This window comes from Terrapene carolina, unplaced genomic scaffold (genome assembly GCF_002925995.2).
Source record: "Terrapene carolina triunguis isolate 2854851 unplaced genomic scaffold, T_m_triunguis-2.0 Scaffold174, whole genome shotgun sequence".
NCBI classification, from domain to species: Eukaryota; Metazoa; Chordata; order Testudines; family Emydidae; genus Terrapene; species Terrapene triunguis.
In genome coordinates, this window is record NW_020664525.1 from 1,326,973 (window position 1) to 1,353,264 (window position 26,292).

The window sequence follows — 26,292 nt, forward strand, 5'->3', positions numbered from 1 at the left end:
TAGGGGCGTTAGGGGACGAGAGCTAAGGAAGCGTGCATGCCTCCTGCTTCCATCCAGGACACACCTGCACATCTACCAATGTGATATATGCCATCATGTGCCAGCAATGCCCCTCTGCCATGTACATTGGCCAAACCGGACAGTCTCTACGCAAAAGAATTAATGGACACAAATCTGACATCAGGAATCATAATACTCAAAAACCAGTGGGAGAACACTTTAACCTGTCTGGCCATTCTATGACAGACCTGCGGGTGGCTATCTTAAAACAGAAAAACTTCAAAAACAGACTCCAACGAGAGACTGCTGAGCTGGAATTGATATGCAAACTAGACACAATCAACTCAGGGTTAAACAGGGATTGGGAATGGCTGAGCCATTACAAACATTGAATCTATCTCCCCTTGTAAGTACTCTCACACTTGCTTCTTATCAAACTGTCTGTACTGGGCTATCGTGATTATCACTTCAAAAGTTTTTTTCTCTTACTTAATTGGCCTCTCAGAGTTGGTAAGACAGCTCCCACCTGTTCATGCTCTCTGTATGTGTGTATATATATCTCCTCAATGTTTCACTCTATATGCATCCGAAGAAGTGGGTTGTAGCCCACGAAAGCTTATGCTCTAATAAATTTGTTAGTCTCTAAGGTGCCACAAGTACTCCTGTTCTTTTTGCGGATACAGACTAACACGGCTGCTACTCTGAAACCTAGGAAAAAGACTGGCTTCTAAGTCTCGCTGGTGTTTTTGAAATGTGTGTGAAACAATGTACTGTGTGTTAGTGGGTAGACCTGAGGAGAAAACAGCCCTTGCACCAACTACTTGTCTCTGCTGTTCTACTGCATAGTATGGTCTTTGCTTTTAAGTAAGAATATTTTACCTGTTGTGGGAAATATTTAGGGCTATATCAGCCCTTGAGGAAAAATAGGTCAGATATACTCAATAGTGTGACTGTGATCAAGTGGTTGGTTCAAATAACAATTTATAAGTGGAGAGGGTAAAATTGTTCACGATGATAGTTTAAATAATCAGCAGTTTATTGTGGATTGCTTTGTGGTTTCCTTTCATGGTCAATTGGAAAAAGAGCACAGGGACAACATTTTAAATGTGGGTGCCTATGTTTATGCTGTAAGTGGTAACTCCTCAGTGCCAATTTCAGGAAAGAAGCAAAGATTTGCCTTAGTTGGTAATATGTCTAGTGTAAGACAGAAAAAGGAACTTTTGCAAGGAAGGTGGCCTTTATTTATTTGTGTGATTTTTTTTAATTCGGTTTTTGGTCTTAATATTGGCCTTTAACGTGTATAGTGAAGATCTGACCTTCACTTTGCTCTCTGCATTCAGATAATGATTTTCAAAATATTCTAATATATGGCTTCCATGACGCCAGATCAATAAACCAATAGTTCTGAAATGACAGAGTATTACGATATTCCTCTGTAATTTAAACATGATTAGCTGATGAAGGTTATGATCAATATGCTTAGAAGAAGATAAATTAATTGATATCCTTTCAGGATGATAAGAGGCTTATTGCAGGTGGGATGTAACTAATGAAGCTGCTTCTTCATATATATGAGCCATTTTTAATACAATGTATTCTCACTAAATCATGGTTCTACCATCATTCATTTACATGAAAAACATAAGCCGTAGACCAGTTCCTTATTAAAATTACATTCATTTGAAAAGAAATTGTATGCATACACAATACCTAAACTAAACAATATCTCTGTCTACATTATAATGTACTGGGAAAAATCATCTGCTTATTTACATAAATATCTTTTTATACTATCTGAACAAGATGGATTGAATACTGTTGAATTTAATTACATCAGACTTCTAATTTCTTATATCAACAGCAACAATGGTTGCAGTAATTCCAGTGTAGTTACAGTTACTGGTGTGGGCAGAGCTAATGGACTACAGACTCTTTTGCAAGTTTTCTTCCAGAATTCCTGCAGATTCTAGGACAAAGTTCATAAAACAAGTTTCCAGTTTCCTTTAGAAAAATTAATTTAGATCTTAGCGTGATCAGCTTTGAGAGAGTGTGTAAACTGAATGGTATTTGAAATTAACTTTTGTACTAACAGACAAAAACAGGTGGCAACTATGTATAACAAGGGCTATTACGATTAAAAACAGAAGACCCACCTGAAATGTTTCAAGTATGGAAGTGAAGGTAGATAAGTGTTCATGTACAGTTCATATGGTCTTTTCTTTTTTAATAAGTGTGTGTGTAAAATACTACACGGTGTATTAAAAAAATAAAACTTTGTCTGCCCTTGTATTCTTGCCTCACCTTACCCTGTAGACCAGTATGTTTGTTATATTCACCCACACTGCCTAATATACAGTTCAGAGTCTCAATACTCATTACCTTGTCTGGGCCATAAAAACCCCTCAAACCAAGAACCAGCAAATAAATATGGCCTATAGACAATCCTCCATTTCCCACACTCTTTATCAGCAAGACAAACCAAAACAAACATAGTCCAACCCTTCTCTGTTCAGAATACTGTTCACTGTGGTCAAGAGACCCCAACAAATCCCCTTCTGTTCCACAGATATGGTCCAATAACACATTTCCCCAACCCATAATTCCACAATGAGGCAGGAAAAACTAGTCTACTTTTTCTAACCTCCACTTATGCACCAGAAATCCCACTATGCCAGACAGTATATTTTACGTTCCCAAGGAGCTGCAAACCTTGAGGGTAGCCTATCCATCAAACCATAGAGGAGAGAAAGGAGTCAACATGTCTTTTAGAATGTATTGCATTTTCATTTGCAGTTTATGATTTCAATAGTATCTAAAACTGGTGTTATGTGTGTAACCCTGTTTGATCAATGGCAGGTGCCTGTGTGTGGGCGATGTGCTATTTTTACATGTGTATGTTGTGTTGTTTGAATGCTTGAAGTATGACTGCACTTGAATATTTGTTTATCTTTCCTTTAATAAAGCTAGAACATTCCTCACTACACATACCTAGTAGTAATCTTAATTTACACTTAATAAAGCTTGTTTGCTTTTTTAAAAATTGCTGGGCCAGCGTAGAACATGCGTGCTCCAAAGTTCTCACCACTCCCCAGGGTCTCTGGTTCTTTGCCCTTCAGCATTTTGTAGCACATCGTTTCCCAGGCCCCCAGCTTTCTGCCCTGTGGAACTTGGAGCCATCCATAGCATTCCCTTTTGTCGCTTGTATGGATTCAGAAGGCACCCCTTAGGCCATGTAGGCTTCCTAAAGTGTACATGGCTGAAAAATACAAAGCTAGTTTTCGTAAATAGTAGAGTTAGGGCCCTACCAAATTCACGGCCATGAAAAACCGTGAAATCTGGTCTCCCGCCATGAAATCTGGTTTTTTGTGTGCTTTTACCCTATACTGTACAGATTTCACAGGGGAGACCAGTGTTTCTCAAATTGGGGGTCCTGACCCAAAAGGGAGTTGCAGGGGGGTGGTCACAGTATTTTAGGGGGGGTCACAGTATTGCCCCCCTTACTTAGGCACTGCCTTCAGATCTGGGTGGCTGGAGAACGGCGGCTGTTAGCTGGGCACCCAGCTCTGAAGGCAGCGCCCTGCCAGCAGCAGCACAGAAGTAAAGGTGGCAATACTATACCATGCCATCCTTACTTCTGAATTGAAAAATACTATTTCTTTTGGTTTTTTACAGTGCAAATACTTGTAATCAAAAATAAATATAAAGTGAGCACTGTACATTTTGTATTCTGTGTTGTAATTGAAATCAATATATTTGAAAATGTAGAAAACATCCAAAAATATTTAAATAAATGGTATTCTATTATTGTTTAACAGTGCGATTAATCGCGACTAATTTTTTTAATCGCTTGACAGCCCTGCAGATAATCCATTGTATTTATCTAGACTCCATTTGAAAAGACAATGTACAACACAAGAACCATGCACATAGTTCATTGTAGAGACAAGGTGGGTGAGATAATATCTCTTATTGGACCAGTTTCTGTTCTTGAGAGAGACAACAGAAGTTGGTCCAATAAAAGATATGACCTCTCTAACCTTGTCTTTCTAATGTCCTGGGCCCAACCCAGCTACAAGTGCACTACACAGTTTATTGTAAAGAGATGCATTTCTGCAAGGTTAATTGGTGAATGTATAGTGCTAGTGGAATGCGCCTGTTAAAATGAAAGTGAATGGGAACTTCTTTGAGTGCTGGTCCCTGTGTGTATTCCACTGTGGTGCACATTTCTTCCATGTGCCTGACACGAAGATATTTGCTAGAAGTGTCTGTTGATCTGCATCTGAACCTTCTCCTTGTGCTCCCAAAAGAGGGCAGTTGGGGGGCAGGGATAACTGCCTCTCCAGGTCCTTTCTACTGCTACGTAGTCTGAGATAAACTTTGTGGACCCTGAAGAGTTTTATCTTAAACATTTTTCCTTTAAATATTGTTAATCCTTCCTTCATTGAACAGAGATGACTGCTTCACCTCTCTTGATAGGAAGGATGCCTACTTCCACATAGACATCCATTCCTCACACTGAAGGTTCTTCTTCAAGTGCTTGCTCATGTCGATTGCATGTTAGGTGTGCAAGTGCCACATGCACTGCTGCTGGAGAATTTCCCCCTAGTGGCATCCATAGGGCTGGCTCTGGAGCCCTCTGGCCCCACTGGTTCTGCGCCCTCTCAGTTCCTTCTCACCGTCCATGACAGTTGCTGGGACAGTGCTCTTGCTTCGGCAAACCTCTAGTGCTTTCTCCTGATTTCCGTTGTAAATAGTTGTTGTTACAGTTTAGTGTAGTATAGTTTCTCACTGTTAGTTAGTCCCCTTACTGGACGTTGTTCCCGGGACAGGGCATGCCCCGGTTCCTGGGCTTCAAACCATGTGCAGCGTGTGCTAAGCCCATGCCAGTCAGCGACCCTCACTCCAGCTGCGGGAAGCCCACATTTGTGATAAGTGCAGGATTTGCAGGGGCTTCTGCCCGCAGACCTAAAAGGACAGGGACATTAGACTCAAAGCCGTCCTGATGGAAGCTGTGCTGAGGCTTCTGAGCCAAGTCGGTCAGACCCAGCACCGAGCAAATCCTCCTCAGTGCTCGGTACTCCTCTGGCATTGTGTCCTCCTCGGCACCGTTCAATATCCCGGCACTAAGGAAAGAGACTAAAGAAGTGCACCGAGAGAGGGCTCTCCCCAGTGCTCATGGAAATACGAAAGACTTAGGAAGCGAGTTGCGACCCGCTCCTGGCCGCTCGCAGTCCCTGCAGATGTGTGTAACCTCACCAGCGGCCAGCCCAGCTCGGGACTGACTTCATACACCTGGCAGAGATTTACCACAGCTTAGGGTGCCACCCATGTGTGAGGCCTATTAGGTAGCAAAGGACCTCATGGCTTTGCTGGTTCTGCCCACCCCTCAAGACTGGCAGTCGGTTACCAAGCCGACTAAGACAGTTGTCTCACGGCACAAGCCTGCGTTAGGGTCTCTGCCGTGATGACCTACCCGGCACCATCCACTGTCCCCAAGCATGCCCTGAGTCTCGAGACGGCATTCTCCGGCTGACTGGCATGAGTTGCCACCCCCCAGGCGTTGGTCACCTGAGCCCCGACATCGAGCTTCCGACTCCAAACCTCAGTCACCAGAACCTAAATGCCTTTCTCCCGCCTCCCGACACTTGTCCCCGGAGTGGCACCGATCTCCCCAGCGGAAACGATGCTTGCCGGAGTCCCAACACCAATCCCTGGACTCCCATCCCTGGGTGCCCAAGTCCGGGCACTGATCACCCGTCTCCCATAGCCAGTCCCCAGTGCCAAAGCATCACTCCTCAGACACTTATCATAGCTGGCAGGAGTGTTCCATAGGTGCACCTCTGTGGTCTTCCTACGAGGAATCCTCATCAGACTCTGAGACCTTGCCCTCGCAAAAGAGGTACCATCCCCTGGCATACCAGACTGATGTGAGTACTGTCTTACCCATGGGCCTGTGGTCCCCTGGTCAATGGCCAGTCCAGTGACAATGCTGGAAACCGTGGGGGTTTCTGGTGGTACCAAGACCTTTCTCCCACCCACTTTCAGTGGCGATATCCGAGACACATGCCACAATCCCGCTGCAGCTGGTACCAGAGCAGGCCTCAACTCGGAGCACCGTTCCGAGACCCCAGGTCCTCCCCCAGCGGAGACCGTTTCTGGGAAGGTAGAAGCCCCCATCCCTCCCCCACAAGTGGCATCTTCCTCGTCTTCCCCTGACAAGGCACTCATGGGGCCCTCTAACTTTCTACCGCTGGATGATTTTAGAGCTCATAGAGTTTATGGTGGGTCACAAACACTACCAGTTTATGGTGCTCCCCTTTGGACTCTCGGCCACCCCAAGAGTCTTCACAAAGTGTATGGCAGTGGTAGCTGCCTTCCTCAGGTGCAGAGGAATACAAATTTATCTGTACCTCGACAACTGGCTGATAAAAGGCCGTTCGAGTGACCAAGTTCAGAACAGCATTGCAGTAGTATAATGACCATCTGCAGAGCTCTGGGCCTTTTCAAACGAGCAGAAATCAATGCTGATCCCAGTACAGAGGATAGAATTTATAGGAGCAGTGCTCGACACCTCCCAAGCCCGGGTGTTCCTCCCAGAGGCCAGATTCAAAGCCATCACGGACTTGATCTCTTAGCTGTTAGCTTGTCCACTCACGATGGCCCAGGGATGTCTGCGGCTTCTGCGCCACTTGGCAGTGTGCACTTAGATCATTCGACACGCGTGGCCACACCTCCAACAACTCCAGATGTGGCTTGCCTCGGTCTTCTCACCAAGCAAACACCATTTGGACTCAATCCTCACCATCCCAAGGTCAATCCTGGCTTCCGTGACGTGATGGCTGGTCCCAGTGATTGTCCTCTCAGGAGTGCCCTTTGAGACTCCGCAACCTGCGATTACCCTGGTATCCGAAGCATTGGACCTAGGCTGCGGAGCCCACATAGGCAATCTCAGGACTCAGGGTCTCTGCATGAGAGACAAGTTGCCCCTGCACATAAATGTGAAGGAACTCGGCAATCCACTTCGTATGCAAGGTGTTCTTCCCCCAGCTCGCGGGCAGGATGGTGCAAGTGTTGACAGACAATACTGTGGTGGTGTTCTATGTCAACAAGCAAGGAGGGGCCCACTCCAAGGTCCTTTGTCAGGAAGCCCTCTGGCTATGGAACTTCTGCGTGAAACATTCCATCGACATAGAGACCACGCACCTGCTGGGGGAACGGAATGTGCTAGCAGATTGCCTCATCAGGTTCTTTTCTCACCACAAGGGGGTCTCTCCACTGAAAGGTAATCAGTGCCATCTTCCATGGGAGGGGGACTACCTAGGTGGATCTGTTGGCCACTGCAGAGAACAAGAAATGTCGCCTCTTTTGCGCGAGACTTGACCAGTGCAAGGGCGCTCTATCAGATGCCTTCCTCCATCCATGGTTGGACAGCCTGCTGTACACTTTTCTGCCAATTCACAGGGTTCTCCTGAAAATAAAAGCGGACAACGCAAAGGTCATCCTGATTGCTCCCGCGTGGCCTCACCATCATTGGTTCAGCATGCTCCCAGACCTAGCAGTCACAGCTCCGTGGACTCTTCCCCTCAGACCAGACTTGATCTCGCAGGATCAAGGGAGGCTCATCCATCTGAACCCCGCAGGCATATATCTGACAGCATGGCTGTTGTGTAGTTGAATCCGGAGGAGAGGGTGTGCTCTGAGCATGTGCAGTAGGTCTTGCTAGTTAGTAGAAAACCCTCTACCAGGGCAACTTACCTGGCCAAATGGAAACACTTCTCGTGATGTACAGTCAAGCGAAGCCTTTCTCTGACACAGGCATCGTTGCAGTCCGTCCTGGAGCTCCTCCTCCATCTAAAGCTCCAAGGCCTATCACTGTCCTTTAGAAAGGTCCACTTGGCAGCAATTTCAGCATTCCATCCCCCAAAGCATGGCAGGTCAGTCTTCGCACAGGAAATGACAGGCAGATTCATCAAAGGGCTGGAAAGACTCTTTCCGCAGATTTGTGACCCATCCCAACTTTGGACTTGAGCCTCGTTCTGTTTAGTCTCTCTGGGCCACCTTTCAAGCCTTTGACATCATGGCTGTTCTGCTACTCTTCTGGAGATTGCTTTCCTGGTGGCGGTCACTTCAGCAAGAAGGGTTCTGAGCTTCAGGCTTTAACCTCTGAACCTCCTTATACCACCTTCTTCAAGGACGAGGTCAGGCTGTGTCCCCACCCAGCTTTTTTGCCCAAGGTGGTGTCGCAGTTTCAACCAGGTTATCTTTCTACCAGTCATCTGCCCAAAACCGCGCAAGTCAGAAGAGGAATGACGTCTGCATTCTCTGGATGTAAGAAGGGCCCTAGCCTTTTATATTAACAGGACAAGACCCTTTCACAAATCAACACAGCTTTCTGTTGTGATAGCGGACAGGATGAAGGGCCTTCTAGTGTCTGCTCAAAGGATCTCTTCCTGGATCACGGACTATATGCAAGCCTGCTAAGAGCATCTACAGAGCCGCGAGTTGGTTGTCGGTGCATACATTTGAATTGCACTACGCCATCATCCCACAGGCCAGAGATGATGCCAGCTTCAGCAGAGCTGTGTTGCAAGCTGCATGTCCATGAACTCCAAGCCCACCTCTAGGGATACAGCTTGTAAGTCACTTAACGTGGAATCAACATGAGCAAGCACTTGAGGAAGAAAAAACAGTTACCTACCTTTTGTAACTGTTCTTCGAGATGTGTTGCTCATGTCCATTCCATGACCTGCCCTCTGTCCCCGCCGTCAGAGTTGATGGCAAGCAGGAACTGAGAAGGTGCAGGGCCGGCGGCACCTCATATACCGGAGCATGAGCGTGGCACTCCAGAGAGTGCCTGAACTGGCTCTACGGATACCACTAGGGGGGAAATCTTCAGCCGCGGTGCACACGACACATGCATACCTAACATGGAATGGACATGAGCAACACATCTTGAAGAACAACAGTTACAAAAGGTAGGTAACTGTTTTTTCCTGAGGCTCACAATGTGCAGGAGCTGCTACCACTACAGGACACTCTCCTTTGGTGGTGTGAGATCACCAAGATGATTTACTAAGATACTATTGGTAGTGGCAGCTCACTTCCAATGCCAATGCCACGGGTCGTAAGTTTTCCCCTACCTCAATAAATGGCTGTTGATGAGGAAATTTTACCAGGAGGCTTTGGCATCAACTGTGTCCCTGACGAACCTTCTACAATCACAGGGATTATGCATAAATACAGAGAAGTCCATTTTGATTCCAATCCAGCCTATAGAATTTGTAGGGGGGGACTGTGGACTCTATCAGGGCCAAGGGAGATTCTAGTGCATACCCAGGACGGGCAGAATCAACCATCCCAGTCCAGCATCCCTCCACGTGACAACCTGGTTTTTTTTGGATGGACATCAAACCTAGAAAATACGTGCTTGGAAGCACTTTAAAGACAATAGTAGAAAAGGATCTACTAGGAAATATTTTCACTTGGCTGTGTAACTTTATTCAATCTGTTCACAATCGTCAGTTCCTGAGGACTCTGACATCCCTATTATTTTGGAGTGTTTTTTATTCTTTAAGACCTTGGGTCTCTCAATTAGCTCATCTCAGGTTCACTTGGCAGCTATAAGCCCCTGTCATCCTCTGACTACTCCTGTTTTTACCTTCCTGTGACAGTACCTTTTTTGAAAGGCCTGGTTAGAACTTTTACACCTGTGAGAAGGCCCATTCTGACATGGGATTTCAGTTTGGTCCTCTCAGCACTCACAAGACCTCCATTGGGACTGTTGTCTTCATGCTCCTTATCCCACTTATCCATGAAAGTCACCATTCTAGTGGCCATCACCTCAGCTAGAAGGGTGGATTAACAGGGAGCTCACCATATATGCAGTCTTTCACACGGATAAAATGGCTCTGAGGCTACATCCTAAGTTTTCTCATGTGAAGTGATCTTGGATTTCTGTGTGAATCAGTCAGTCAACCTACCTAACCTCATGCCGTTAGTGAAGACAGAAGGGTTCACTCCTTGGGCATACATTTAGCCGTGCCGTTCTACCTACAAAGAACAAAACTATTTAAAAACTCATCTAGACGATTTGTATCATTCTCAGAATGGATGAGACGGGAAGCAATCCCCTCCCACAGGCTTTATAAGTGGATGTCGAGGTACATTCTACTGTTATGAGTTGACAAACGCTCCTCTGCTGCAACATGTGAAAGCTCGCTCTGCTAAAGGCCAGGCCGCCTCAGTAGCTTTGCTGCAAGTTGTTCCTATTGTCAGTTGCATTCGCTTGAAGAAGAAAGCGAAGTTACTTACCTTGTACATTAGCTGGAGTTCTTCAAAATTTGTGGTCGCTATATATATATTCCAATACCTCTTCCCATCTGCTTTGGATCTTAGATTCAGTTCATTGTAGAGAAGGAACTGGAGTGGCACACGAGGAGAAGAAGGGTGCAGGCATAGAGTAACGGACATTGCTAGCAAAAAGTCTTCTGGTCTCAGGTGCATGGAGCGCATGTGCACCCACAGTTGAATACAGACCACACATCTTGAAGAACTCAGTTATGGTACATGGTAAGTAACTGCTCCTTATGTGGCTGACCTCATTGGGGTGTTTTGGAAGTTCTAAGTCTCTTTCTCACTCTCCCTCCGCCCTTCCTCCCATTTTGACACAGTAGCTAGTGATCATTCCCACTGACTAACCTTTTGTAATAGTTTAAAATGAATATTTATTAAATATAGTAATGCAGGGGTTCCAAAATTTTGGTTCCTAGCCACTGGTGGTGGTTTTCAGGAAGCTGACTGGCCAACATGGCCTGATTCTTGATCCACACGTTTCATTCACGTTCATAGGAGCTCTAGATTTTTTGCACCTATGAAAATCAGGGCAATGGTGGTTTCTCCTTTTCCTTTCCTTAATTCCAGCTGAGAAACAGAATAAATAGGGGTAAATGAAATAAAGTATCATTCTACAACAGTTTTAGTCTGAGATTCGTCCATAACTGTGTTTTCACTTTACTCCGATTCACTCCCCATTCTTCGCTTCCCCTCCCCATATAGGAGGAAATATTAACCTCTTCACAACATATAGTTCATTATGGAGCACTGTTTCTGTAGCTATGTTCTGTAACAAATTACCCTTTAATCCCCTCTTTCAAATGAAATATTTTAGTTACTATAGGAAATAAACAGGAAAAGGTGAAATTATAAAAATGAACATGACAAAGTTAGTGGTATATGGTAGCCCTGTTTTAAAACTGGTTTAATAAACAGGAGTGATGCTGTGTTCATTATATAAATATTAATGTTTATGCAGTGAGCATCTCAGGTTTTCAAGTATTAACAGTGAATTTTCAAGAATTCTATGCTGTTTAGGGTTGCACATATAGTAGAAATTTCCATAACCGTTATCAATTAGTAACCCTGCACCAGTGTGTTAGTAAAGGCACGACAAAGGTGTTTTTACCAGGATTCTTTAAGGGTTTATTTCCACGTGATGGGTTCCTATGTAATTGTTCCTAATAACTCCATGTGTGGACGCTCTTATTACGGAACAAGAGTGCCTTGTTTGTGTTTAGCAGAATGGAGTAGGGCACTCTTGTTTCAGAGTAAGAGTGCACACTCATGGAGTTATTCAGGAACAGCTATTACACTTCAAATTTACACCCTACCTTTGTCTGTGTTTACTTACAAGTTTAGACAAGCTAAAACCATACTTAACGCAGCTAGCATGCTCTAACATTTCCTTTATTATAAGAACCATTGAAGCGCTGCCCATTATCAGAAATGGGTAAGAATTTCAAGTTTTCCTTATGTTTTAGATGGCTGAAGCTGACTTTCAAATATCCATTGACTGAAATAAATGCAAAGAGACTCAATGATGAGCACACCACAGAAGAACAAAAGAATAAAGTCTGCCAGCTTAGATTTTTGTGACGTAACACCTTCCATTTTAGGACATCAGACCTTGAAGATTAGTAGTGTAGAATTGTTTCCTGTCTGTGTTCTGTGCACGTTTGAATTGTGATACCTTGCAGCCTAACTCTTTTGCTTAATCATTTACATGCTTATCTCTTGTTTTTGTTTTTGTTTTTTAGTTGCCCAGAAGATTGTGGCAACAAGGAAGAAACAGCAGCTTTCAATAGGCCCCTGCAAATCTTTACCAAACTCTCCAAGTCACTCGTCTGTGTGTTCTGCCCAGGTTTCTGCTGTACATATCAGCCAGGTACCGAATGAAATGTTTCATTTGAAAAGAAAATGATGGAATGTTAGAGTGCATTTAGAGCCATTACTTTTTTTGCTGCTTTGTCAGCAGTTAGATTTTTCTAAAAGCTTACTGTGATCTCTAGTATAAAACAGTGTGTTCATAATTGGCTCGACTTTGCTTTAAGTAACTGCTGTGACAAAACATTTTTATTGGGAATTGGCTTTAAAACAATCCTTGGTCATGCTGGTTATGTTCTGCAGCCTGCTGGTATGAGTGGAGGGATTGTTATAGTCACAAGATTTGCTGTTCTGCTTTTTTAATTAGCTTACAGTGGTTTGGTCATTGCCCTGGTTTAATCATACACTGAACAGTAGTTGGTACATCTCAACAGTTAACACACTTCAGTCTCAAATTTGGCACCACCATTCAATTTTATTACCCATCTCTCCTGTGCTCAATTGAAACCATACACCTTTAGTGACATTACTGTGAATGTTTGCTGAATTATTTACATTGCAGTAAATTGTTTGACAGCCAGCAAGTACTAGGTAAAAAATTAAACTGCTGCCTTCTATGCTGAAATGCATTACTAATTTGCAATCAATATTATAATGTATACAAACTTGATACGTGCATTACATTTAACGCTCGTAACAATCCCATACTTCGTATGCTAGTGAATCTTTCCCCAGTATCTAAATTTAATTTCCTGAAAAGTGTACATTATAATCTTACTTGTACTAACTGTATTTGATATTTTGAAAGATCTTAAAATAGATTGTGAACGTAGTGCAACATTGTCTTGCAATATTTATTTTTGTAATATCTTGTTTGGTGCCATTTTGAATGAAAATTCCATTCTGTTGAAATATTTAGGAACATTAGGAGTAGGCAAGTTTAATTGTTTCCTTGCTTTTGTCAGCTTAACACAACACTATTCAACGTCAATACAGATATGAAAGGCAAGAGAAAAATAAACTAAAAATTAAGAGATATTTAAGAACAGTATCCTAATATGCATAATGTTTCTGCAGTATTTACTGCTTCTTTGTAACGTTGGGCTTTTTCCTTTTTTTCTAATCATTTTGAAAGGCGGAGAATAAATACTTCTCAAAAAGTGTATGGTTCATTGGATTCCCACTCATGTCCATCCACCTAATGTGAGATTATGCGAGAGCTGCCATTGGACTCATACTTTGAACCTTTCGAGGCCCCACAGTTGTGCGCCTCTCTCATTTTCTCTTCCCTTCCCTTCCCCCCAACCAGTCAGGTATCCATGTTGCTGGTCACTTCCTCTTTTGCTGCTATTAGCAGTGTCAGATGCTGTCCTAGCTCAGGGATGGCATTCAGTTCATAAAATGTTTTTGGCCACTGTAGCAGTTGATAGAGCCTTTCGTTAATCTCCATTAATAAAATGCTCTGACTAAATATTTTTCATTTTTGTTGGACACATCAGCTGTCTTTTTGCCAGGATATTTTCAGACTGTCTGGGTTTTTGTGGAGCTTCATATGTATGCTGCTCTCCTTTCCCCCAGTACCCGCAGCTGGAGGAAGAAATGGTAAAGCAACTCCCTGATAAGAGGGAGAAGCCCTGCCACACCCCAAAGGTTGTCGGCGAGATATAGAGAGAGGAGCAGGCACCTGGACTTTATTGAGGGAAGATTGAACTTGAGTTAATTTGTTTATCTAGAAAATGTCTAGGACTGGGCTTGGTAAGTGTCTGACTCAAATTCCATTGTCAAATACATTTGCAGTGCCCTTAAATTGTCTTTTGGGCTGGTTACTGAAGGTCTGGTAGCATCCTCGTTGCAGCCTGGTTCTTGCAGAGGCAGTGGAGAAAAACCCATTTTCCTTGAGGATACTCTGGATGTGTGGTAGTCACTGGCTGTGGCTGAAACTGGCTGGACTTTTGTGGTGTGGTGTTTTCAGGCTGTAAACTGTGACCAGTGGGATGCCCAAGTTGGCAAAGGCAACATTTTGCTTATAAACTACAAAACCTTTAGGCAAAGGACATAAATTGATCTGTGGAAATGGGCTCACCCTCCCACCCTCCAAAGAATATACTCAAACTCTATTGTCTCAATAATAGAAGATGCAGGAAACTGAATTTGTCCTGGCAAAGAATATCATCAAATCCGTGCTATCAAAAGAAGTTTATTATATTATTCCAAATACTTCCAGGTGCCTTAAAACCCAGGAAGACTTTGTTCTATGTTAGATCTAGAGAATACATTCACTGTCTGCTAGGAAATAATTAACAATTGTGTTGCTGGGGTGGTCATATTTCTTCTAGACACTACAGAGGGGACAACTAGCTACATGCACACTTCTCAGACAGGAGAGTTTCAGTTTCATAATATTGTAACATTGCTGCCAATACTGTTCTGGCCTGGCATCCGCATTGCTTGTTATGAAGTACTTAGTGATAGCAACTTACCTGCACAAGATGTCAAATGAATATGTTGTAGTATTTGAATAATCCGTCAATCTCGAAGGGATACGAGGTTCAACCCAGCCACTGTTGGGATGCTGGTGTCACTGTGCTTCAAAGTAAATTGTCTGACCTCCCAGATAGTCACCAGAAGACACGTGGGAGTATACAGGAGCTGTGATTGGAGTCTGGGAGCTTTGACTTAATTTGTCCTTTCTTCCCAAACACAGTATGAGAAAAAGCGTTTATCTTTGTCACCAGCAGGCATTGGCAAGAATCATGTTACAAAGTTTGAGTGGCTTGATGGTCACAGATGTATTGGCAGTGTCCATGGCATGTCTGTATGTGAGGCAGCCTTACTTTATCATGGTTATTGGTAATCTCAAGCTACATGGTCAAATTACATCAAGGAGGTGGATTGATATATGAGCCTTTCTGATTTGGTTGCAGTTCAGGGACAATAGTCAGTTAGGTTTTGAATTCCAGATTCTTTAAACTCGAACTGTACAAACAGCAACTGAATCGTTATTCAGTTGAGGAGCTCACTCAGAGGGTCCATCGTACTTGGAGCACTCGGTCTCTCCAAGTGTAAAGTCTTCTCATAAATATCCTGGAGATCCGGGTATTTTTAGATTCACCAAGGACCTTCAGAGGCTTAGTACAATACTCTGAAAAGTTGGTGGCCTGATCAAACTATGCAATCAGGTTACCATGTTTCCAGTGAATAAAGGAGAATATCACACTATATATCCCGAAGCCTTTCCACTGTGCGTGTGAGCTCTGTCCCACAAGGCATTCCTGGTGGCCCCTTTCCTGCCAAGGAAGGAAAGTGTAAATGCAGATGAAGCAGCCAGGAATGGGCCTGAGTGAATGGTCCCTTAACTGGGGATTAATAGTGTATTAAATCTTTTATCACATGTAATTGACCTGAACAAACAGCTACTAGTATCTACTCAAGGCATCAGGAAAAGACCACCTCTTGCATACACTGGAGATGCCATCTTCATATTGTTGCCGGCCCAGAGGTCCCCGAGGGAGCAACAGGGTTCGTTGCCCAGTGTGCGTCGCACCAATAGACACACCAGGGTGGAGAAGCAAACCAAGTTTATTCAAGAGCTCTGAATAGGCACTAGGAGACCAGCATGTCTCAAGTCAAGCGCAGCAAATACAAGCAAGTGTCCCATTTTATATTCCAAGCTGTTTCTGTGTAAGCCTTTGTTCTGGTTTCTCCCTCCTACCCCTCCCATCCCGAGCAGTTACAGCAGGCACACATTGTGGCTTGTTAGAAAAGTTCCCGTTTGCATGTTTATCTTCGACCTTGCAAGCTCTACATAGTTGGCCTTCCCCCCCCCCCTTGTTATCACTACTGCTTCTGTTAGTGCGAGCGAAACTGCAGCTGTCTGCTAAAAAGCTAACCTTTACATATTCTGCTTCAGCATTAGGCTGCTAGCATGGAGGCTGGTTAAAGTTCACAAGATGGAGTTACTGTGGCTCACTTAGACCCAGAGCAGGGGAGTTTCATCGGCACTTATGGCCTTCCACTTCCCCGAGTTACCTGGTAGCTATGCCTAGTGGCACCAACAATATGGAAGTAAAACTGCCTATGCCTTCCCATCAATATCTCCAGCAACAGCAGTTCCTAACCAGTCTTGGGAGAGACAAAAGTTGATCTTATTAACCCCATGTTTGCCAAGGCAGATATAGTTCTCAATCTTGTTAGAGATGGCAATAAGGAAACTCATCATCTTTGGGAGCTGGCTGAAATTGGTGACTCAGAACAGGGCACTCTGCTCAATAGCAGAGCTGACAATTTCTCTCCCCATCCACATGGCCCTGGAGGAGGATAATGATCCAGATAAATAGCCCTTTGGGCAGGTGTTTCAGAGCCATCTGGCTTCTTGAAAGGATCCTAAAGAAGAAGATTAAAAGTTGAAAAGGTTAGCATTCCAGTGTGTAAAGGCCCCTGTGGAAACTCTTGAACAATCTCTTCATTTGTCTGAGTAGAAGACAAATTTCTTCATTGTTCATTTGATAACTGTTTTTGGCTGCAATGAACATGTCAAAGTTAGACCAGTTTTTCTGTTGGGTTTGTACAGGACGTGAGACACTTAAATGACCCTGCTGCAGTGGGTGGTTAATGAAGTCCTAATCAGACGGATTTGGAGCCACTTGATACCTGTTGGCTCAGGTTTATTATGTGGAAGGTTAACTTCCAGATGTGTGACTTCATTTTATGGTATGAGACTTCGGTGACACATATCTTATATTCTGCGAAGAATAGCCATCCATACAGATGTGTCCTAAATCCTTTGCATAGCTGGTGATTGCAGTTCACTTCAATGAACCTGTTGTCCTTGCAGATATTTATCTTATGCCTGCATGCTCATCCCAGCAAGTTACTATTCCACAATCTGGATGTGAAAAGGTCCCTAGGCTTTATCTGGAGCAAACAGAAGGCCTTAAAATGCCACCCAGCTTTTTGTTTCATTTGACAATGCATTAGATTCTAACGTTACCAAGCATATCATTTCAAAGTCTATCTGATTTCATTTTTCATTGTTACTGTCTGGGAGGGCTGCTGCTTGAAAATCATGTCAAGGCTCATTCCATTCTGGGCAAGTCAGCTTTACCTAGTAGACTCGGAATTAAGTAGCCACACAGGCTTACACGCACTTCCCAAGTGTTTTCTTAGAATCTAGGCAAGAATCCAGGGTTAAATTATCAGTGTTGGAGCCCACTCCCCAAGCTCCATATCCGTCTGGAGTTCTGTTCACTATGTCCTTCTTCTATTGAAATGAATCCATCTTTTGTACTTTCTAGATGATACTGTAATCTTACCATTGCTGCTTATGTTATAATTTAGTCCTCAAAAATTTAAAGAAAAATTTCACTACTTTCATACTTCAAGGCATTTCATTGTTTTTTTTGCTGATTACAGATTATTTTAGGTTTTGTTCTGTTTTATTTTAAAATCCTCCTTTGTGACTTTGTCTGCAAGAGTGAAAATCCAATGGGATTTGTTATCTTTGAAGAAAAGAAATTACCCATAGTTCTTGTTGTCTGAAGAGGCATATCCCCATGGATTAGCACTCACTCAGCTCCATTTAGAAACGCCTCTGCTTAGTTGGGTGGTTTCTGTAACATTTTGCTATATATAAATTTTACATTTCAATTTTTTTTGGCGGGATTGCTGTTCATTTTTGAAAGAATTGACTTTAGTATGCAAGGCGCAGTGTAGGAACGTGAGTGGGGTGAGCATAAAATGCATCTCTGGAGGTCTCTAAACTTAACTTGAAATCTGTACCTGCTCTCTGGCTGAAAGCAAGACCTAAGAATGTTTCTGCATATAACCAGGCGTGAATGTGGCTCCAAGTGTCTACCAAACTTGAAGTAGGAAAATTAAGCTTTTATTTTTAATAGGTCTTGAAAAATGTATTGCTTTATAGTATACCGAAACAAATTTTTAACCCAATTTGTCACATTGTGGAAGATAAAAATGTATCTACCTTAGCAGCAGAAACATCTGATTTTTCTCTGATGTAAATGGAAATGGCATTTTTAAAAAAAAAGTTTAACAGTGCTATCAAGTGCTCCTAGGATAGGTATCACTAATTTTGTAAGCCAAGACACCATTCTTCCATTTGAGGATTAAGTAGATAATGCTGTGAATTGCAGGTTGCTTGAAAGCAGCATAACACTGTTAAAACTAACTTTAATCATTGCAGACCAGTAATGGAGGAGGGAGCTTAAGTGATTATTCCTCCTCTGTTCCATCAACTCCAAGCACCAGTCAGAAGGAGCTACGGATTGATGTTCCTCCCACTGCCAACACTCCAACACCCGTTCGTAAACAGTCCAAGCGCCGCTCCAACCTCTTCACGGTGAGTGAGCCAGAGAAGAAAATGTTGCTGTTTAAGGTTGACTACTGACTAAACTTAGATCCTGCTAAGCCAAGCTAGTCTAGTCTAAATAGAAGTGCCAGGAAGATTCCACTAGTTTCAAGGCAAAAATCTGAAGATTTTTGAGGTTTTCCTTTATGTTGGAAAACTCATTTAGACACGATGAAGTTTCCTAACATGGTCCAGGTATTTCACTGTTATGAAACTGATCATTTACTAGTGGAACAGCTTCTGTTCAGGATATTCTGAAGTTTCTGCAATATGTTATAAAGCCCCAGCAGGTTAAACATTCCATATCATAGATACATGACTCGTTCCCAGGCCTCTCTGTTCAAGCCTAAATTCTCCAGTTTTGTCACCTTCTGAGTTAGTAATGAGAAATCTGGACCTCTGGTCCAAACCAACTGATCAGGAAAAAAACTACTGATTTCAATTGTGGAAGCATTCAGTATATATTGAGAGAAAATTCTCAGCTGGGGTCTCTGCAAGGTGAATTATACATAGTACCAGAAAACTAAACTGTTCCATACTGGCTTAAAAATACAATATCTCAATTCATGTTTCTTCATCACATTCTTTTAGTTCTGGGAGAGATCCTAATTATGTGTATTTTCTTCTGAAGCATCTGACATTGGCCACTGTAGGAGACAGGAAAGTGGAGTAGGTGGAACATTAATCAGATCTAGTATGGCAGTTCTTATGTTCCTGCATAAATATTTAGGGAAATGTAAATAATTAAAGAATTTTAATGTGTTTAGTATTGTGGTTGTGTTAAGAGTATTCCATTGTGGTTTTGTACTTAGCTTTAAAACTCTCTTCGGACAGGGTTATAACAGAGTTGACTTGTGTCCACACACAGATTCTTTTCTCATCACAGCCATCTGTCGGTCAAGTTCATACACCCACACCTACCTCACTGTGTTTGTGTCTGTGCCTTCTGGGAAAAAGTCCCATACTGCCTCATCAAGGGACACAGTACCTGAGGAACATACACAGAGCACCACTAGTTGTGTGTAGGGAGGTGAACCCTGGCTGGGAGGAAGAAGGGACCAGACTGGTTGCGCATACAGCTAGGGGGGTCTTTAGAAAAACAGTGTGCTGAATTATTTATAAGAAGACACATGTGCCAGCCTAGACCTTTGGTGAGTGCAAAACACTGTTATCTACCATGGTTACTGAGTATAAACCATACTGGACACAAATCCTGTTTAGTACCAACCTGTTACACAATCCGTTTAAAGTTGTTATATAGACAAGCCCTAGAACATCATACAAGTAGTTAAAATTGTAATGGATTAATATCTAGATATTACAAAAGCATTTTAAAAAATAACGGTATCTGAAAGCTTGTCAGCAATTGTGTTCTGACCTTTTATAAAGTGGTCTGTTTTGAGTTTTAAATTTAGATCTTGTGAATTATTAAACTCCACTAGATGTCAGTGTCATCCTAGGAACTGAATGCAGGATAATAAATTTGAAAGTACTCACAACTGAAAACTGTTACAGCTCCATTTAGAAAAGCCTGCCAGCTTGCTCTTGTTCTAAATATGAATAGAATACAGTGAGGATGGTTATATGTGTGGTGATCTAGAAAACCAAGGATGGCCTAAAGCTGGAATAGGCAGAAGAGATGCATAAATGGTTTTTTATGCCTTTCCTATCTTCAAGGAGAGAGTTATAAAAGAACATGTAAAGTAGCCTCTGTCTGCCATAAGCCAACTGACTAAAAATCTATTTGCCAAAAAACCAGTATTTTAAAGTTTTAAATGTTTTATAGGGAAAAATATATATATTCTGTAATCATAATAAACAAAACCTTTAGTTTTCATTGATAAACCCCTGTATTAACTATTACACTATTGATATTGAATAATACTTAACATTTGTTTAATTATTGGCTCTGCATAAACCTTTATTTTGGAGGGGAAACCTCTTATAATCCTGAAAGTTCATTGCTGTCCAGTAATAGGTAATTGGCATAAAAGTTTGTATAAATATCTTAGTTTTAGACACCTTTTAAAGCGATCTACTTGTGTGACACATGGAAGGTAATTTAATTATGTAGTACTACATGCTACAGTGTTTTACAATAACTTTGTGTAAAACCACGGATGCCTTGGAAATAATGCCAACTATCTAGCCACTTGGAATAATATTATTGAGTGAATAGATGGCAAATACTTTTCCGTTAGTACTGTGGTGAGGAACAAGGATTCAGTTCTTACTGCAGTTTTGTAACATAAGAAACATAAGAAAATTCTGGTTTTTTTTTTTTTGGTGGGGGGCAAGGGTTTAATTGGATGGATCTTAGTCATTTCAATTTTACTAAACTTGACACTGGTTGTCAGCCAGGATATGTTCTCCCCCTCCCCCCACATATAGTTTTCAGTTAACATTGGTGGGGAACCCTTCTACCAAATGGTTTTAAATGATAAATGGATCATGTGACCTCATGCCTATTTATGTGTTTAGAGTGAGGATGGGTTTGAAGAATTTAAAAAATAGTCCTTACAGTATTGTATATGCAGCAACTGGTCTTCTCACATCTTCACTATACATCAACTTTCTATATCAGTTGTTGCAGTGTTTATTTTTTCCGTCGGCAGCATAACAGATCAATAAATGCAGCATTTCTGCAAGTGTCTTGTACTTTGTATTTACTATTAGTGGATGAAATTCATCAGTTTGTAGATCTCATATTAGGATTTAAGATATGCATAGGTTTTCTGCCTAGGGTGTACTTCAACCTATATGACAAATTCTATCCAAAGCCAGGTTTTGGATAGTAATAGTAACTATTTCTCTGATTACAGACCTGATTTGAATGAGACTCCAGCCAATGGGATGTCAGTAGAAGCATCTGATTTCTCGTATGAACTTAACTATCAGTTATATCATTATTATATAATGTTACTGCACAATTTTAAGAGTGACTTTATAGTGATTCTAAATTAAAATTGATACCTCTGCATCACTGAAGTGGCACTTAAAGATTAGTACATGTAACCCATTGTGCTACCTAGACCCCTTTCTCCATATATTCTGGTAAGACCCAGACTTCCCAATCAGGGTTGGATCTGCATTGTAGAAGGTGCTGTACACATGCATAATAAAACACTTCCTGCACCAAAGAGAGAATATTCTGAATAACTGATTGTGATAGGATATTAAGTTTAGATATTCGGGTTCTACTGTAGTTCTGTCCAGGCTGTGTCTGATCCAAAGTACCAATGGACCACATAGAATGCCAGTGCAAGGTGGTGTTTGGTCCATCATTTATGTGGTGTTATATTTTTATACTTCCTTAATGAAATTTTAGTAGAACTACTGAGGAAAGTGTGTGAACTATTAAACAGAGAGAATTCATTATGAATGCTGCCACTGCATTGTCAACTTCTGTTTCTGTATACTGCAGCATATAAGACGCATCACTGTTTAGGGATCTCGGTACCGCATTGGCACAATTTGATGAGTTAAAGAACCTTTTCCAAATTGCAATCTGCATTTGTCTGAAAATGGTGTGTTTACCATAGTTAAAAATAATAGCTACATTTATTATAACTAGCTAATAGACTAGCAAAAAAAATCTATTATGTTTACTTTGTGCATTTGACAGCACCTAGTGTACAGTCACTTTCACTGCTTCCCCTTTATATTCAATTAATTACTCCCTTGCGGAAAAGGCCCTTATAAAGATGTATAGGGGAGCAGAAAAACCATTGTATTTACAGATTATTTTTTTTAAATCAGGACATAGTACTTAAAGTGTGCTCCATTAGAAACTGTTTTTCTTTTTTAAATCAGATAGATTTAAAATATATCAAGTTAATAATGTCCCTTTTAAAGGATGGACTGGCTAGCTTCCTGAAATCTATTTTAGGGAAGAGAAGCAATGGTTAGTTATCCTGGAAATTGGATCTCATCCGTCCCACTTGTTTTGCTTTCTCTCAATTATTCTTTATTTAATTCCCTGGCATGTCTTTCACAACCTTGAACCACAGTAACTAGTGATAGGAGCCTACTCGCACAGAGTCAGGAAAAGCACAGGTCCCCTGCTAGGTTCATGTGCTTAGTAGAATGCTGTTACTTGGAATCTGCTTTCTCTCTTTCCCCCTCAAGGCAAGTGCGTTGGGTGATCTTCCTTCCTTGTATCCCTTCACCGGCTGGCTAACCTAATATGGAAAATGAGTGTAATTCTATACATGATTCTAATCTACGCCCCTATTTTCAGTATCTGTTCTGACATCTCTTTTTAACTGTATTGAAAATCCAAAGCAGCATCTTGCATCACTCTAGTTTTCATTAGCTCTCCATTGTGGCGCTGGACACCACAAGTGTATTCATTTCATATATCCTTGGCGATTTGAAACCCACATGAAAATGTTTCCCCATTTTCAATTTTATGTGAGTAATGTTCCCATTGGAAAGTAATGGAGTGAAGTTGTCACTTGTCAGCACAGTTATTAAGGAGGATGACTCTCAGATCCTTCTCTCAGAATAAAATAAATCTGTCAGAAAATCATTGTGCTTGAGCATCTCACACTGTAAAGAACAAGGATCTAGGGTACTTTTTCAATTTCAGTGTGTTTACTTAATGGCCAGACAAAATTACACTGCAAATCCCCAGCCCCTAAAACAATTCTTGAATAGGTGGAGCTCATATTTCATTTACAGAACATAATAATAAAACAATTTACAGACTTGTTTTTAAACTCCTCTCTCTCTCTCTCTCTCTCCACATTCCAGATTTTGCTTCTCAGTACTCTTATGCTTTGCCAAAACAGAATGGATTTTTCCAGCATCGGCCGCTAGGTTGATTTTGATGTTACTATTTTCTAACCATTCAAAAGAAATAGGGGAAAAAATGAAACTTGATATAATCAAGAGTGCATCATAAAACCACACAGCTGAGTAGTTAATAGCATTTTGAACCATTCAGACATTACTTAAATATCTACATTTATGTAGTAGGGTTTCTTAGTAGGAAGCTAGAACCCTCTTTCTTCCTTGAAGCTATTAGAGGCGGTTTCTGAAATGTGTTCTCCTGGTAGGCATTATTTTCCTATCTGACCTCTTGGTTTCCAGTAATGGAAATATGAGCACTTCAAAACTTAACAACTTTTCAAATGTGGGTGGAGGAGGAAAGTATTGGGAAGATACCTTAGGGGGAAAATAAACAAGATGATGTGATTGTCGCACCATTTTAAGATCTTTCTTTTATTTCAAAATAGACATTCAAAACAATGGTTTCAACAGGTCATCCCCTCTGTGTCAACTGAAATGTTTAACAGAGTGTGAACTTTCATTTTGCTCTGCAGTCTCGGAAAGGGAGTGATCCAGACAAAGAGAAGAAAGTCCTGGAGAGCAGAACAGATAGCATTGGAAGTGGCCGTGCAATCCCAATTAAACAGGTATGCTGCTTTTTTGCTTTCCTATAGTTAGAGACACACCTCGGGTCTTAAACACCATGATGCTGGGCCTGTGTGCCAAGATTTGTTTGATGTGCTCTGGTGATGAATGTGGAAGTCACTCACTTGACATCAATTAGGAGAGGTTCCTGTGTGTATTAAAATAGGATCATTAGAATAAGAAGAGGGAAAATGTGACAACAGGCCTAATGAAGTGCAGTCTGCCGGCCTGCATATGGAGCATGTTTCTAGGCTGAGCTGGCTTCAAAGCCTGCCTTTGTAGCGAATGCTTTGATTGGGCCGTTTGCTGCCAGTCGACAGGGGTAAATCAGATCGCTGTACAAGAGCCCCTTGTGATAGCAGAAATAGCCTGATGTGGCCCTAATTTGCTGTTGCAGACGGACATCTGAACACTGTTTCAGGCTGGTTTGTAACAACGAGGCAATTAGTTGTGATAATCATAGCCGGTGTGTCAGCTGTGTGCTCTTGTTTGTAATTTGCTAATGAAGGAATTGTAACTTTGATTAGGTTCAGTTTCATTTAGACCTTATTATATAAGAGAACATTTACAGCTGTAATCTGTGGCCTTAATTAAACTTCCTCATTACACAACAGGACTTGAATTCAAGGATTTGTTTTGGCCTGTTTTTACTAGCCTAGATGCACTTTCATTAGCCCAGAAACTGGATGCTCAATTGGTACCGTGTGCACTGCTTCATAAGGGAAAGCTAATATTGGAATCTGCAGTGCAGAATGGAATAATTGACTTGTTCAATATAATTTAATCTGAAAGCCTGCAGCTGCGAGAGCTGAGCATTTTGAGCATTTGTGTGGGATAGTTTACAAACAGGGTTGTTAGCACTGCTTGCAAGTTCTTTTCAAGTGTGGGTTGCCATTATGTTAGTAGAAAAGGTGCCAAGTGAAAGACAAGAAGAGATTCTTCCCTTCCTTCACAGCTGCCACAAATTCTTCTTTTGTTGCTTTCTATAGGTCAGTTTTCCCCTTCCCTGCTTGGGCATGGACTCCTGTCCTCCCGGCGTCATCTTACTGACAAGCCTACCTTCTCCCGTTTTGCTTTTGAGTTCTACTTGTAGGTGGCATTTTCTTTTCTAAAAAGCAGTTTAAAATGTTTTTGTGGCACCTCAGGTAGTGAAATTGTGTGCTATTATCACTATAGATTTTTAGTAGACAAATGTAATCAAGCACGTTGCTATTGTGTGATTCCAGCACACATACACTCTACATTTGGCACTGCAAGTAGAGGAGGAGATTCCAGAACTGGAGGGGGAATGGAGTAAGAGAGAGAGCTTTTTCTACCACCCCTTCTCCCCCCTTCCCCCCCCGAAAAACATTTCTAGCACTTGTCATGGTATTAGCTGTGGTAGGCTCAGTAATATTTTTGAGTAGATAGTTTTTTTTAAATTTCAGCACTATGTAGTGAAATGGGGCTGCTACTCTTAATGCAAGAGCAGAAATGGGGGAACCGAGAAATATTGTTGATGCACATTTATTCAGAATTGCAGGTGCCATTCTTTCTAGAGCTCAGTTACACTGAGGAGAGGGTCAGAAGAATCTGAGCTGAAATGGACTCTTCTTAGGGTAATGCATATACAGAGCAAAAACATCTCTTGCAGGGATGTAATAAAATATCCACTGCATACAACTTTTTCGCAGAACTCTTACCTCTTGGTTTGAAGACTCCAGTGGCTGATAATTATCCCACTGGGTGTTGAGAGGGGTGTCACTCCCCCCCACCCCCCGTCTTTGGGGAATGGATTTTCATTTATTAACCCTATTCATCATATATTTAAGTGTAAGCAACCAACTGTCCAGTGGGTCATTAGTCAAAAGACTTTTCCTGTTCACCCTAGGATTGGGGGAGCAAGGCGAAGTAAGATTGCACTGCTCTATCACAGCACTTACCATCAATGAGTTTCAGTTCTGCAAACTCTCAGTAGGAGATTGAATTTGCAGAGGATTTGGCACGTGGCTTTTTTCCATTTTTTAGATAGTAATCTACACTTAGGATCAGTAGGCCCATCAGAGGTTGCTATGGCCTGGTCTATACCTAAAACATAAATTGCCCGAGCTATATTGCTCAGGGCTGTGAAAAATCTCATGCGCTGTGCGACACAGGTCAACCTAACCTCGACTGTAGATGTAGCTATGTCGATGGAAGAATTCTTCCATCAGTCTAGCTACCGCCTCTTGAGGGGGTGGATTTACTACAGTGATGGAAAAACCCCTTCCGTCACTGTAGTGTCTATTGTACAGTGGTGTAGCTATGATGCTGCAACTCTGCTGCTGTAGTACTTGTAGTGTAGACATAGCCTGAGTTACATAAATTAGGAA

General features: G+C 41.9%; 1 protein-coding gene across 6 annotated transcripts in view; it reads left to right on the forward strand.

Annotated features, from left to right (window-relative positions):
* The window catches only part of LOC112104177 (arf-GAP with GTPase, ANK repeat and PH domain-containing protein 1), a 645,071-nt gene that overhangs the window by 331,956 nt on the left and 286,823 nt on the right, over positions 1–26,292 (forward strand). For all 6 annotated transcript variants that reach the window (XM_024196351.3, XM_024196345.3, XM_024196347.3 and 3 more), the window contains 3 exons: positions 12,093–12,220; positions 18,359–18,514; positions 23,851–23,943. In XM_024196351.3, the coding sequence (XP_024052119.1) occupies positions 12,093–12,220; positions 18,359–18,514; positions 23,851–23,943 (377 nt within the window). The remainder of the gene's footprint in view (positions 1–12,092; positions 12,221–18,358; positions 18,515–23,850; positions 23,944–26,292) is intronic.